Source organism: Euwallacea similis, chromosome 21 (assembly GCF_039881205.1).
Source record: "Euwallacea similis isolate ESF13 chromosome 21, ESF131.1, whole genome shotgun sequence".
Taxonomy (NCBI): Eukaryota; Metazoa; Arthropoda; class Insecta; order Coleoptera; family Curculionidae; genus Euwallacea; species Euwallacea similis.
Genome location: NC_089629.1, coordinates 1,654,147 through 1,670,658, shown reverse-complemented (window position 1 = coordinate 1,670,658; position 16,512 = coordinate 1,654,147). Strand labels below are relative to the sequence as shown.

Sequence of the window (16,512 nt, the reverse complement as noted above, 5' to 3'; positions counted from 1 at the left end):
TTCGAAAGAAGAAGCCGAAAAGTGTTCATTGTGCTGTTCAGGTTAGCAAATGGCCATACACCTCTTTATAAAAACAAATTTATCTTCATAAGATTTAGAGTCGCCCAGAGGACATAAAAATATTGTTTCTGTTATACCTCAAACATTTTTAGCAAAATTTTTTCTTTTAAAACAACTTTCTGCCCAAAAATTATTTTTCCTCTCCTCTGGCAGTAATTACAAGTAACGTTAGAATGACCTATAACAGAAAATGAGCAATTACCAGCAAGTGCTCTGTAATTAACTATCATACTGTTATGTAAATCGTCTTTTTAATATATAATATAAAACTTAACTGCCATTTACCTTGGGATCAAGCATCTTTGAGAACTGTTTACCATTTATTTACTTATTTATGGAACGACAAGTAATTAAAGCCAAAACATCCCGGAATTGGCTCCTAATAGCTTTTAATTAAGATGAATTGATAGTTAAATACTAATCGAGTGTTTCAATAGTGTATGAATAAGGAATGGACGTTTAAAGTTTATGAAATGCGATTACTATTAGATACCATCGCCTTTTTGGATTAATACCGTTGATGACATGTCCTCTAACCACAGAGTGCACCAGGAGTCCTTCCGAGGGGTCAAGCAAGAAAAGAAAAATGTGGTCAGAACACGGTAGCCAATTAGGTGCAGTTTAAAAGCACACAGTAAGCCACCTAATAAATAATTCCGTTGTTAGCGGCGCTTGAAACTATTCCATAATTAATAGGAAAAGCTGGAATACTGAATAAAAGAACGCTTAACAGGATTCATCGATAGTGCATTATTTATTATATTAAGCCCTGCAGCATCAGTTTTCGCAATGCTGAAGCCCTGGTTTTCACCTGAAACTCATGAACTACCATCTAACTCATCTTTAATATAATAGTGATCAATGATATCAATTCAGTTGCAGAGATTTAGCACCAATGTCACATAAGGCTAGAGTGTAAGCTTAACAATAATGCAGATAATAATAAACTGTGTTATTCAACCTAATGACATGTTTTATGGTAGAGCTAAGAAAACTCTCTGAATTTTCTTAAATAAACGACAAAGTTGCCTTAACAATATAATTAAAGCCAGTGATTTATGCTCAGCAGTTCTGGGCGATGCAAGACCGAAACCGAGATGTGGCACATAAACAGTATATAAATTTTCCTTTTGACTAAATCTTCCCGGGATCTGGTAAATATTTAACAGATCGTTTCACGGTAAAAACTCAGAGCCGTTCAGGAATTCTGGAAATAACTGTACGTTAAAACATCATTATCATACATCCGAAACCACGATAGTTCTAACTCTCAACTAATTTTTAGTACCTGCAACTAACACTACAAAGTATTTCAAGGTGGTCAAATATTTGCCGTCAACATCAACGTAGGTATACCAAACACAAGAAGAAAAGGTAAAAACAAATGGTAACCAAACAATTACCCGTTTGTTTGAATAGGAAGGCCACTGTTTTAGAGATATGCAGTTGGCAAACACTAAAGAAGAACAGCAAACACTTAACACACAAAGGAAGCTCGCTTTTAACTGGCTAACATGGATTTTAGGTTAAGGCATTTATTGTGTTTTAGAGGTGCATTGGTACTTTTGCAACTGAGTTCCTGTAAAGGAAGAGACGGTTTGATATATTCCGGGGCCTGAAGAATCTTGACCGAACATGAACTGGAATATGTAAAAATAAGTTCAGTTCAACTGCATAAATCATCTCAAACCGACCAAGGAATTGGATGTCAGATAGAGCGAATGAATACTGAAGAAATTGTTCTAATCAAATTTCTTTTCTTTTATGTATGTTTTTTAAATATGTATGTTCTATAAATTTGAGGCGGACCTCTCATTCCTTCTTTTATTTATTGGGACGCTTCTTCGGGCAGCTCCAACATTGCTCTCTACTGGCACGTGAAGTGAAAATCCAAAGAAAATAAAACAGCAGATTCAAATTGAAAAGATTACGAAAAAAGGAATTAAAAGTAGTATTACAATACGAGCAGAAGCCTAACAGGAGATGAATAAAGGGAAGCAGAGAGATAACAAGATCCATCAGAAATTCCTATCATCAACGAAAGTTAGAAACCAATTTTCGTTCCAGAAAATGCCGAACTAGAAATAGAGATTTAAGAATCCTTCCACCTTTGGCCATGCTCTATCCAATTCATCAGATTTTCAACCCACAGACCAAACGTCCCGTTGTTCATTCTTTATAAACTCAAGCCAATAACGTAAAATTCGAATCTCTGAACTGAGTACAATTGAAACTTTCATAGCCGAACTAAAAAGTAAAAGCCAAACACGGAAGCCGCTATGTCTCAGCAGCAACGCCTTAACAGCCACATCAATTACGGCTTTAATCACGGCACAAAATGAACTCTTTATCGTCCCAATTAATTTCTTATTAAATTCACGAGTCGTCTCTGGGGCGACTTCAAGCGTCTCCTTACTTTAGCATCATGGGCGTCGTAATCGAGGTATTACTTTCTCCGTAATTGGGATTTATGAATGCTCGTCTATAATATGACAGAAGATGTTTATTTATATATTTTTGTTTTCGGTCATTTTGGTTATGAAGTTCCCAAAAGAGAAGGGCTTCTAAGGGGCTCGAGATTTGGGAGGTAACAGATATGTCGTAGGTACCTGAACTGGTCGGCCATGAAGACAAAAAATATGGTCAAATTATAACTTTGAGCTCCTATTATAAAAAATTTTGCAAATACGTTCTACTAATTTTCCCCTTTTTAAGACCCATCTCCCACCACCACAAGACTCTATTAACACGCACAACATTGTAGATAATCCCCAAATCAACATAAACATACGCATCCAAGGTTCTCAATTTATCCCCCCTTGTTGCAATCAATACCAAACCAAAACAGTTTTTTGCCCACGCCGCTGGTGTTGCTTTTTCCATGAAAAAGCTATTTATTGAATCTATTTTTTATCGCAGCCCAAATTTAAATTGATGGAATTCGCGAATCCTTAACCTTCACCTTATTCAAGCCGTATTTCCTGGGACGCACGTGGTATGGCGGTCCATTCAAATCCCACTCGATCAGGAGAACATAAAGGATCTGTAAGCAATGAAGTTATTCGCGTTCGAATTCCTGTTTATACTGTTGTTTGTATGGCTAGCGCCATCTAGGCTGAACAGCTACTAGTAGTCGTCACTACTAAGTAGAAAACGCACAAGACCACGTATAGAACTTAAATTGGTAATTTGGATACTCATATGTAGATGGCGCATTGAAAGAACTTTCTTGAAAATATCTACTTCACAGCTTCTTTGCGGCATTCTACACGTTAATCAGGCAATACATATTTAATGTATAATTGATGTGAATTTTTATTTTATAAATTTTCTCAATAATTTTGGATCAGAAAAAAATTTAACTTATCTGTTAGTGCTGTAAAACATAGTTTTTTCGGACTGTAAGGCATTTTTGCTTTATCACAGGCACTAATATATACTGTTGGGTAGCCATCACAGATACACACCGTCTGAGCGAAATCCAAAGTTACATGGCATACACATACAGAATAGGTTATATTAAAGAGCCTAGTGGGACTCATTAGGGAGAACTACCTAGCAGGAGATCAGAAACGTGCCTGAAAGTAATACGAAATCGGAGTTCCACATGCATATGACAACCGACTTAATACAGATGAAAGATCTAGCACCAGAATTGCTATAACTACAAACTTCTTAACTTTTTCCAGAAATCTGGTCAGAATTTAACTTAACCATTAACTAAGAATAAAAAACCTGTCTCTTCATACACCGCATTATAAGAATTTTTGTATAGTTCTAGGGTAGGGAAGTAGGTTTTCGTTGATAGTACTGGAAAGGGGAATTAGGTTTCTCCAAGTTTTTTCAATATGCTCATAAGCTTTGAAAGAATGAAATTGCAAAGTTGGTGCAACTTACCTGATTAGAATTACACGTCTTCTCTCCTTTCACCTCAACTTCACAGAGATGACATCAACAAAGCTTGGTGGGGCACTATTTTGTAAAAAAGTAAAATGTATTAATTTTATAACGAACGAGAGAAAGACTGGTGTTCTCCTTGATCGTCTAAAAAAATTATGCTGCCAAGCATAGAGCAAAATTTGCGTATGTGTTAATTAGAGGATCAGGAAATAGGAGAAATTTGGTTTAGGATAAAATAAGGATATTATAGTAATGGATATGTAATTACGTTTGGGTGCTATTATATTAGATAAGAAATAAAACCATATGCGGCTCAGTTGCAGATGAGCCATTTACTTCTCTAAGTGGAGAATTTTACTAGCTCTTTTTTGGCAAAGACAAGAGATTGTGTAAGACATAGGTGGACACCACAGAAACATGTTTTGAAAATTATTAATAATATTATAATAAATTATTAAATAAAATATCAAAGTGTACTAAAAAGTTTGAATATACTATTGCTGCTAGTTTACACGGAGAGTTAAAATTAAGGCCAAGAACTATTATCTACAACTTTAATAGCTAGCAATTTCTTTAATGCTAAGTTTTGGGTATATGTGTATCAGACATTTTCAACTTTTGATTGACCAAGGAACCATCTAAGTCTATGGAGTCATGAAATGTTCTGCCCTGCATATGAAATATGATTTTGAGTATTTATTAAGCCAATTGCCATTTATAACCACTTTTACTGATTTAAATAGATGTGGTCATAAGCTTTCTAATTTATGTATATGCTATAAAACCCTGTGTACCAGGTGGCAAACATAACACCAATTGTTATTGATCTTGCATAGCACAGCTTGGGTAATGTAGCCAGAAAAAGGCTACTATGCTACTTTCAATCTCTCATATGTCCAACAAACAACAACAAAACAACTTTTTCTTTTGTTTTGTTTAAATTAATGTCTCGCACACAAGTAGGGGATATTGGAGCTGTTGAATTGCACACTATTTTAGGTTAAAACTAAAATTCACCCTTTACTGAGGACTCAGACAAAAATCCTGTTCACATTTTGATGGTGAATCTATTATAGTCTGGAGAATTAAGGAATCAATTATTAAAAAAGCGAAAATAACAAAACTGAAGTCTACACATTATGAGTATAAAAAGTATGTGAAATGCTTTGAAAATTCTTTGTCTTTTGTTATCATTGCAATAAGTTGGTTGGAGGTAAGCAATTGCTGCTTGATCATTGTAATTAATTTAATTTATTTTCTTTTAAATTTATTACATGTTGATGATTACTCTAAGTAATAATTGTCAGTACTTAGTTTCTTTTTATGTATGTGAGTTGCGCCTCTTCCTCAAGCATGGTTAACTGTGTGCTATCTATGCTCACCGAACAAGAGGCCACAAATGGGTTTTTATTAATAAAAACATCTGCACTTTCCTTGAGTTAATACTTCTTTGAGAATGGGTATTGATAATGATATTAACATACATTTGATTTATGAAAGTCTACAATGATAAAATACCAATCATTTACTTCAGCGACTAATGTCATTCCTCAGTGATAAGACCTGGAATTTTTCTAATTTTTTCATTGATTCTGAAAACACGAATCTGTCATCGATACGTTAACCAGAATTTTCGTCTGAGTTTTTAATAAAAGCTTATTTTCAGCTAGCTTCAGCTGTGAATATCCACAACCCCAGCTTATGTGTGAGACGTTATTCCCAAGTTAAATAAAAGGCAAAACGAACAATCGGCCTCAAAGGCATAGCGGATATTAATAAAAACAAACCTAACAATCACAAAACTTCCGGGCCCCTGATCAAAACCAGCAAATTTTCTGTAAAATTAAGTAAAATGCAAAATCATTTACACCAATCAGCCATTGAACCTCCATTTAAGAAAGCCTCGACATGTCAACGCTCGTCTCTGTCAAGACTGTCAAGCCCAACAGTGTTCCACATGCGCGCAAGGTGTATAAAATTTAATTTATAATACCGGAATACGAAATTTCTGTACATAATATGACCGCTGTATTGGAACCATCACGGCACCACACAAGTAATATGCACATTCCTAATACTTCTTGCGGAAAATATTCTGCAAAATATGATGCATATTTATTGGAGCAAATTTTTGTACACCAGCAATGTACTCTGCCAAACTTAACGCATGCGCAGAAACACTTTTTGTATCTGACCGTCTGCGGTTGAGTGATCACTTTCCAACGTTACGTTCCAATATTGTTCGATTGTGCTTATGACAATCTTCCATACGTTTAGATTTATTTATTTATTGGTACAATAGAGAATAAGGTGGAGGAATTTTCTGTTGGTAAATTACCAGATGAAGAGCTAGCTCTCACAAGTCACATCAGGGGGAGGTGTTCACTCGGCACGCCCATTATTTAAAAGCCTGTAAAGGCTAGAAACACATGTCTAATAGAACATTTTTCTGGATTTAGAAAGGTCCGATGAAGGAACGATAAAAAGTCTTAATACTTGTTCCGCTTGAGTGCAAAAGCAACGAAGTGTTGCTTTTGTCGCATTGTGCGAACTGCATCGTATTTCATAACGTTCGTTAACTTAATACACATGTGTTACATACACAGTTTCAAGGAAGGATCGATGAGAAGCAGCAGAGCCAATATGCATTTTCAATATGTGTTATTTCCCTGTATTATTCTGCTCTCCTGCTACAAGAAAGTCCTTAGAGAGCCGTATATTGGGCATTCATTCACTCGTTCGTTCACCGACGACGACTCTCCCTCCCTCTATCATCGTTACTGATTTATGTGCATCATATTATGATCCTTCAGTTTAACAAAAAAAAGGTAACCTGGGCTAACCCAAATAAATCGATGTATGGGTGACGATTTGGCGAATCCTGAAATGTCGCTTTAAAAAGTATCGAGTCCCCCCATGGTATTTTTCGATTTTTGTAGTCCATAACCCTCCTATGGGCGGGGTCTGTTCGACCTATTCATACTTCTTAATATCCTCCAATACTTCTTTCTTTTACTAGACTAGAAGAGAAAACCGACTTTTTCTTTCATCGAGGTCCTTTTGAGGTGTGTAAGTGACCAAAAAACGGAAGCCCAACTAGGGAAGTAGCTAATTAGAAGGCCTTTCCTGTTCAAAGAAAGAAGGCATTTTATGATTCATTGCCTGAAAAGTCGTTTACTAAGGATCACTTATATTCCCCTAGTAAATTAGAATGTTTATAAATCAGTTTATTCCATGGACAGACAACTTTGCCGAGCGATAATAATAGGCAGATAGCACTCATTAAATAATATTTCTTCTGTCCTCCTTTGCATGTTTATTACTTGTTGGACGAGAATTTGCGCGCGCCCAGCAAGGGAAAAACTAGTAATATGACATTAATGACAATCTTAGTCTATTTCCATCACTTCTTCAGTTATCTAGTCAGCAGATATCGCATAGCGGCAAACCAATGATTTAGTATTAGGAAAAGAATGCTAGAAACGGTATATTAAAGATTTATCATAAAAACCAAATTATTTTGAAAAAATATGTGTATGCCACCTCGCTCCGGTGTCTGCGGCACATATTTGCCTGAGCGTCTTATGAGATCCTGATCAGGAGGTGCCTAAATTGAACCACATAGTTCCCACAGTTAAGCCGGGTTTATGTTCATAGTAGGGTTTCTTTATGTTTCTCGGTGAGAGCAAAAAGGACAGAAGCTGTGATGATAAAAAAATTAAAACGTTGTGTTGTGAGCCAGATGGACTTGAAATGTGAAAGAAAACTGACGTGCTGGTATTGGGCCTTGGATTATTCATATCGTCGAAGATGAAAGCAAAGTCAAAAATCTTTTAATAAAAAAAAAATTATTCGCACCCTTTTGTATTCAGCCAGTAGCTTTAATTAACTCAACGATAAAAATATTTTTTTCCGTTTTTTTCAAATCAAAAAACAAGTCAGACAGGCTCTTCTTCATCGTCATATATATATATATATATATATTCCTTTACACGCCTGTCCAAGAAAGCTCCCTCAAAAGTCAGGTTTCAACTTATTCCACCTTTCTATCAGGAGCTCAGAAGAGGCTTAAGGTGAATTCGTACGGTTTTCAGAGATCCATATGAATTCTGGCATTCCGCACCATCTCGACGCCAATAGCTGAATTTACAAGGTAGTGAGTTGTTTCCTAGTCAAAAGAGGGCGCAGCCCTATTTTATGGGTTTTACCGAATTTTGGGGAAAGAGAGATTAAGTTTTTTTTTCATTGTTTTTCCAATTTTCTCTTAATTTTAATTAACGAATTTAATTCTCTACACTTATTTATACTTAATAAATATTAAACCGGAACTACAATTATCATTCAGCCACGACTTCCTGATTGAAAGTAGATTTCTTTCTTCTCCAGACCGAATTAAACCGATAACAAAGTCTTTTCGATTTTCCAATGGACAGGAACCTTGAAACATTTTCTCTGGAATGTCTGCTAGAATTCGAAGTATGAAAAATACGCGGTTAGTAAGAGTTTTTGGCAGTCTTTAGGACAGGGTAGCAGGATAGAAAAGAGTTGTTCAATGCTCCTTCGATACGAAAACTGCTGATCCCATGAGAAAAGATAATATGTACGTACGTAATCATCATGCTACGCAATGTGTAATTAATAATACCATTGCAGAATTTGTTTTTCTACTTGTTCCATTCAAGTGGCATCATATGCCATTTCCACCTATTTTTGTATTAAAAAACTAAAAGCTCGGGTGTATGAATTACTTGAGTAAGTTGTTCCGGCTTCAACGGGTCCCGTTGCCTCAGTCTTTGCATGTAAAAGAACTTTTGAGAATTTTGCGTTATTTAACTGGCTAGTTTTCGAACTACAAGAAAAACATTGCGCTTTAAGAGGAGTTTTGCAAACCACCCAAAAATCTGCAAAAAACTCCGAAAATCCAAAACCGTAAAACTGAAAGGAAAGAACTTTAGCAGCGGTCTTTGTCACTGAGGAAAATTTCACAATTTGCAAATTATTGTTTGTCTGTCTTCATGCGCTTTTACGGCATGCATATTTTTTTCGCACTTGTAGGTTTCTTTGTTGGTAAAACTTCGGTTCTTTTCATCATTAGGAGCGCATAAGACGGTGGCGGAGGAAAATTACAACGTAAGAATGTAATTCAGCGATGGCTTTGCCATCTAGGTGTCAGTGAGCTAAGTTTATTGTTCGGCGCGATTGGTCCTACAGTTTCCGCAGTACAGATGGTGCGCGCGGATAAACAAAAAACGGGTGAAGAAAATTTTTATTGTTAGCTAGCCACATCTATAATACTTCGGGCCTTAGCGGACAGAGGGCAGCATATGACTGTCTCTGACATTTAATGTTTGAATAGTGTGGGAGTAGGGATGTTAAGGAAAAGGTAAGTATGTATTTTTAATTTTTTGTGGTATTCTTAAAGTAAGTAAATATATAAATAATAGATAAATTTATAAGGTAAAAAAACATTTTTCACTCCCACATACATATATTATGTAGTGTCCAACATCAGGATGTTCAGCGTGGGGATCTCGTAAAGAATAAGACATGCGAGGTTGGTTAAATTATAAAAAAGTTATACCATTTGGAAGTCAGTAAAATGACCTCATTTGGCCTCATTTTTCCTTAAAACGTCTTACAAAAACTAATAAACCGTTTGATACAAAATGATAGTACTTCCGACATTGCTTCCAAAACATATTTTAATCGGCATTCTGAAAGAAAGAATTTGAATCAGTATCCTGACAAATCGGTTGCTCTAAGATTGAAGGCAAATCTGTTCCATTATAGAGCATTTAAAACAAGCAAAAACTTCTAGACCCTCCAACTAAAAAATGTTAAGAGCGGAAAGTGTAAGGGAATCTTGAACGTATTAAGCGGAATTTTGGCAGCTCTCAGAGTTTGCCCTAGATTGAGAAGTGTTTTTTGAATGTTTCTTTTTTTCTTCGTATCTTTTCCCCAGGTTTGAGGAGTCCTCCTTTGAGCTCTTGAAGAATATCTCATAGGCTCTCGTGTGCTTCTCCCAACTCCGAGAAACTTTGGCATTTTCAAAATTTTTTCAAGTTTTTTCAAAGTTCCAGAGACGACCGTTTAGGAAAACACAGGGCTCTAACAAGTATTTCAAAATTTTCGATGCTTCACCTACCATTCTCAGTAATACAGACTTATTTTTTCAGCCATTGCGATAAACGTAGAATCGTTATAGAGCCATCTCTCACCTATAAATGCAGCTCTCCATGTTACTAAGATGTTTTGTTCAGGCTTTGTTAATCGAACAACTAAAGAAGTGAACTTGCATAAAGCTTCTTTCATAATTTTAAAGGTCTGAGAGCGATTTCAGCCACGAAAAGATACACGTTTTTAAAATTCAGTAGAGCTCGCTAATTTCATTACAAAGGAATAGTTTCCGTTCTTCCTCTAATTACTGGGCTAATTTATATTTTAATTACCGGCGAACGTACGTGCTAAAAATGTGGCTTGAACTAGACCGACGTAATTTACAGTCTGTAGTCTGGGTTTATCAAAGTTATGGCCGACAATTAAGGTGTCGTGCGCTTTGTTTCGCTTTTACTACAGTTTATTCTGGTTTCTGGCCGAGTGCGGTTAGTTTAGCTGAGGTTTCTCCTTTGGTTAGACAAGCTAACAATGAAATGAAATCTCAATTTTAAATTCTGAAGGTTTTTATCGGACCCAATGTAGACATACAAGAATTTCTCAAAATGTCGCTCAAAGAGCTCTAACAGAGTCCACGGCAAAAAAACAAAAAAAATTCTTATCAAAACATAAATGCGAAAATGTTATTGAAATGCAGGATTTTCAACTTTCCCTTCTTCTCAATCTTCTCTTTTTAGCTCCTAGAGTTTATCAAATATTTAGCTCAAGTCTGTGGCGAATGCTACTCAGGGAACATTCGATGTGACGTATCAACGGATGGTGACAATCTACAGGGTGATAGTTGCGTTCTGGCAAGCCCCCATTTTTTCTCACTTATTCTTCGAATTATTTTTTCCGGCAAGTAACTCTCAGTCGTAGCATAATTATGCACTTAACGTAATCGCGGACGTGTATATCCTTAGGGGAAGTCAATACCCCAAATCGAATTATCTTAAAGGCTCAGAGAGCTGTAAAGAACGCGTTGAGAAGAATGTTCAGATTTTCACACTGTATTTAGGTAGCGAGCCGTTTCGGGACTTAAAATCTGGCTGAAAATGTTCTTGGTGTTATTGCGACACCCTGTATAGAGACTCCAGATTTTTAAATTGCCAACGCATCATTTATTTAAAAAATAAATCTGAGCACCGTATATTTGTGAAGTATCAATATTCTTTAGGCTTCGACATCAAAGAGATATCGCTTCGAAGTCGAGGCAAAGTGAGTAATGCCCAAATCAAAGAGCTGGCGTTTTATTTTCCATGTTCCGCATGCGTTCAATAGAGAGTGAGGCACAGAAAACTAAGAACTTTAAAAATGAACTATGGACCGCTTTAGACAACCTTATCTCGGTTACCCTCCACTCAGTACCGGCCTTATGGGGGACGAGGTGGGGCGACGGCCAGGGCGGGGAATTTTCCTGGTCGGCGGTTTTTCTTCGGGGCAGGGGCGAAGACAAAAAATTTCGCCCTGAGCGCCAGACTGACTAAAGCCGGCCCTGCCTTTACTATATGGATTGGAAGTAATCCTGCAACTGGCTATTGTACCACGTTATGCATTCCTAGGCAGCATGTTAAACGACACGAATTGTCTTAAGGGTTTTCTATGTAATAACTGTGGCATCATCTAGAAACTTCAACTCAAATTTTAGCGCCTATAGGTCCGATTTTGGCATTTTTAAAGATATCTATTACTCCTCTTGCAAAAACTCCTTTAATATTTGCTCTCGATCTAAACTCCCTATTAGATTAACTTCGGGCCTGCGGCTGCAATGGAAGCCACCAAATAGTTTGTAAAATATTAAGACGGGGCAAGTTTGATGCTGCCATGACTGGTTAATCGCCTTATATTAGAAGGGCCTCGGGGTATTTGCCTAAATATAGGTTCGATGTTACTGCTTAGTGTTAGTCTAGTCGGCGTATGGATGATTTATCTGCCCTGAAACCGTTCGGAGCTATTGAATTTCTCCATTGGGATTTGTTGCTTTAGTAACTGTATATGATGGAGAGGAAGTAAAGGAGATAATATCGCGATCGCCTTTTGAGGGCGGGGTTAATCTTGGTGAAACTATCGGTCGTTGGATGATCTGTTTATTAAATACTCACTTGAAATTGTCCGGAATAAACAAAACATCCAGTCTTCCATCCCCAAGTTTTCCATTACTTTCATCGTCTCGACGCTTTTTTTGTTATTTGATAATAACGCCTCACGCATAAGGAGAGGTGGTTGGAGTTGTGGATTTGAACACCATTCTTAGTTAAAACCAACTGATAATAAAATTCCCTCTTTACATGGACGAACGCTCTTGTTAAGGCCTTCAGAACCCACGAAAAGCAGCAGAAAAACGACAGGTTTAATTCGGTACAATGATCAAACACCAATTACATACCTCAGATCAACCTTTAGGAATGATGATAAGGCTGCGTTCAAAAAAATCGCAATTCCTCAGCTATTGAGGAACGGAATTTCGGTGTTCCACACATTTTAGATATTCGCCTCTCGTTCATTTTTGTTTACTGCGTATTTTCGTTTTTCTACTGATTTTTGGTGTTTGTCCAAGCCCTTAGTAAAGGGTAAATGTTATTTTCTTAAATTATGATAATTGCTAATAAGATGAGGATAATTAGATAGATGGATTTGGGCCCAAATGAATCGGAACTGTTTATTTAACTCTTGGTTTCCATGGAGGAAACAATGAATTTACGACCAGCGGGCGTTGTTATATTTGTACGGCCCGTCGCTACTGACAACGGGCCGTAATGTGAAATTAACGCCTGTTAATTTTTTAACCACTTTTGGTCACATTAAAAGGAGGCGATTTTAGTATAATTTCTAGGGATATAACAATAGAATTAGTAATCATTCTTTCAACTTCTCCCCATCTTAACAATAGTGGCAAATATTTGCGCCCAATCCCAAAACTCCTCTACAGCCTTCGGCTTTTGAGGCTTAAACTCAAAATGTAATTTGTTTTGATTAACTTCAACCCTACATTACTTCAAAGCGGGTATGTATAGTTTACAGTTAAACTGGGTGTCTACTGAAGTGTGTCAAAGTGGCTTAGGTATATGAGGAAATTTCGTTGTGGGCTCTAGCAAAATGACAATAAGATGGTAATTCCAGGTGTCAGGAAATAAACTTACTTTCAAGGTAAATATATTTTTCAAATTTTCGCAAATACAGTGACTGCTTTTTTAATCAAAACTGGCGACTAAACAGCTTTCATTTCGTAACTGATTATGTAATGGAAACAAGTACCTTCGTTCATAACTCATCCAATGGGACCAGCAACAGCAATGGTTGCTTCAGTTTTTCGGACACAAGACGCAGCTTGAATATACTCAGATTCATGCCATTCCCATATGATTCAAATGTATGCCACTTTCGTAAGATTTCTTCATAGCTGAGTAAAATTAGACAAAATCATATATGAAAACCTCGTTTCTCTCATCCGGCAAAATCTTACTCGTTATATAAAATTATGTATTTCTTGACTGGTTACACAAATAGTTTTAGAAAGTACATACAGGGTGTTCGGAAATGACGTGAGAAAGTCTCTTTAGGTTTAGCAAAAAAAATCCTTTATTTAATTAGGATGTTACAAATGCTCGTATTTAGGCACACAGACTTGTTCTGCAGCGAACGTGAGAATTTGGGAAAATAATCAAATTTTCAGGATTACTTCAAGACAATTCAATAGAAGATTTATTTTCAGCGAGAAATATTTTAAGTTTGCTTAAGTGCCAAGTTTGGAGCATTTAGAGTGTAGAGTCGTAACTGAGGAGTTTCCTGAATAATTCATCAAGCAGAAGAGTTAGAATAATTTGTTCAGTGTTATTTCAATGGTTGAGTAGTATACATTAACATCCAAAACTACATGGCGCCTCCGAATAGAGATTTGCTCTATAAGCTGTATGTTTAGCCCGCGGCAATTTAGTCCCTTAACCCGTGTTTATTCTGTTTTAATTCATATTCGGGGCTGCTTCAAATCCCTCGAAGGGCACGTGTATTGGGCGTAAATACCACCACCCACATGAAACCGCCATGCGAAAACATAAGTTTACATTTTAGTTCAATATTGTATTATGTACAGGATGACTCTTAAGTAAAGGGTCACATTGTCTTCAGCACAAAAAGTCAAGTTAACACGTGTTAATACACCATGAGACAACAATTTATTGGCAAAAAGCATATGGTTTATTAGATTGCTGAGGGACAATAATTTGTTAAATTAATTCATTTTCGCATATTATTTTAAGTTAACTTTACTTGATGCCCTGAATATTCGTTTATATAAATTTTTGGATTAGGTTTAATGTCGCAATATTTTAACCTGAGAAATCTGCCATTGCTCTGTGCGCTATTACTTAAGAGTTACCCTGTATAAGCTGATATTAACACTAATTTATAGATTACAGTATTTGAAGCAAACACACTTAACATTTAAGAATTTGTAATAAAAACAAAGGTATTAACAAATTCTGGTTTAAAACCTGTTCCTATAATGGCCAGGTTTAATGACGGGATTTAACGTCATAGTTATGGGCTCAAGTTTTTAACGACTTCTAATTTTGACCATGGTCAGTGTTGGGTTTTCTAAGCAGCAGATCAACATGTCTGGCCACCTAAAATTGTTCCTGTGTGGTGTTATTTGCTTGATAGCCTTGGCAAATCTAGGTAAGTGTATCGGATTTTCCTATTTCTCTATGAGCGTTTTTCTCCTAAAAGAAATTACGAAAAAATGTGAAAATATCTACTTCTTTCGTACCTCTAAATCCTTACAGGAGCCGCTCTAGAGTGCCTTCTCTGCGAGTCTTCAGACATAAGCAGCGAATGCAGACTTGGACAACGGAAGTTCCGGCCTAGAGTCAGTCACTGCAACGCACCACAAGCCAAATGCTATGCGTTGACCCAAAGTAAGACATAAAAATCCCTAAAGAAGTCGCCGATATTCACTAAAACGCCAAAAATTGTGTTTTTCTCCACAGTCGACGATAAGGGAACCCCAGCAGTCCGAAGAGGTTGTACCGACTCTCCAGACTTTTGCCAAAAGCAAACCGATGTGCAGTATTGTCAGACTTGCGGATCTAAGCTTTGCAACTTCTGGATTATGGATCTGGACGTCCACGAACGAAACTCCGCCAGAAACGATAAGAAACGGCCATCAAAAGAGGAAACGAATTTAGGAACTGAGGTTCGTGCCAGACGCAGGGTCTTTGATGGTGCTGATACAATATTCAATGGAAACGTCACTGCAGGAGTAAAAATGGTTATTGGAAGACCTTCTTGATGTGGTTCTCTGAGTTCGTAAAATATTTGTTTGTCATCGACAGAATGTATGTTATTTTAATTAAAGTACAATTAAAACTGGTTTCCCGACTCCAATTGGCTTCAATAGTAATTAGTGAAATCAAATCCAAGACAACAACTCGCCAACTGCGCTTTGTGCACTAACAAACCCTTTGGAGTCCCAATAAGGGATAACAGGGACAAATAGTTAATGGCAGATATGATAATTGTCTCCGGTGTTCTATACACGAGCGCACACGAGACAAAAGCATCCATATTGGTTTATAATTAGCTAGGTGGACTGTCAAAGTGATAGCCCTGCGGATAATGGTCAATTTGATACATTGATGCGGTGTTTATTGTTCAATTTAGCTACACATGTTTATCGCTTCTATTACACTCCTGTGTGCGAAATTTTAATCTATACGAAAGTTGTACATTTGTAGCATACGAAACAAGGACGGGCTTCCGGGGTGAACCTTAAAGTCCTTGCTGGGAATCCTCTAATTTGGGACAGAATCAAGGGCTTATCCCAGAAACCGGGAATAAGTGTCCCCCAAGGGACGAGGCGGGATAACTAATCCGGCCTGTCAAAGAGTAGTAATGCAATGTCTGAGGGAAAATAGAGCTATAATTGTTTTGACATGACGTTAAATGTGTGTCTGATCCCGACTGGAGTGATTTTACAAAGAGGTTCGTCGCAAATTCGGGGAAATATGGCTGTAAAGAACATAAATGTTTAAATAGTAAGGAAGTAAGTTCATTATGACAACAATGTATTTGGGAATAAATTAAAGCGTTCGGCAAAGACTCTAAAGGAAGCGGAGTCTCGGAGTCTTTTCTGTTCCGAAGCTCAAAAATGCCCGAAAGCTTCAAAATGCCTGAAAGCTTCAAAATGCTTGAAAGCTCCAAAATGCCTGAAAACCTGCCGTTTCGATTTTGTCTGGGTGCAGTTTACAAATATAAAGACCACGGATTTAGTGTTAACGTGCCATCCAGGGCAGTAAGCTCTATCTGGACCGAAATGTCTTCGTATGCGAATTACGACTGTTGGAAATTTTCCTGCAACATTAAAAGTTGAAACCCGCCCGGAGGAGGGCTTAAAACAAAGCA

General features: G+C 37.0%; 2 protein-coding genes across 2 annotated transcripts in view; one reads left to right on the top strand and one right to left on the bottom strand.

Moving 5' to 3' along the window:
• The window catches only part of Tsf1 (Transferrin 1), a 185,638-nt gene extending 177,266 nt beyond the window's left edge, over positions 1–8,372 (bottom strand). Inside the window, exon 1 of the mRNA XM_066400545.1 lies at positions 8,368–8,372. The gene's annotated coding sequence lies outside the window, so the exon portion shown is untranslated. The remainder of the gene's footprint in view (positions 1–8,367) is intronic.
• A 6,315-nt stretch (positions 8,373–14,687) lies between these two features.
• LOC136416003 (uncharacterized) lies at positions 14,688–15,400 on the top strand. The gene is made up of 3 exons (XM_066400956.1): positions 14,688–14,787; positions 14,895–15,026; positions 15,099–15,400. Exons 1-3 carry the CDS (start codon positions 14,688–14,690, stop codon positions 15,398–15,400), a joined length of 534 nt encoding a protein of 177 aa, XP_066257053.1.
• Positions 15,401–16,512: the final 1,112 nt, after the last annotated feature.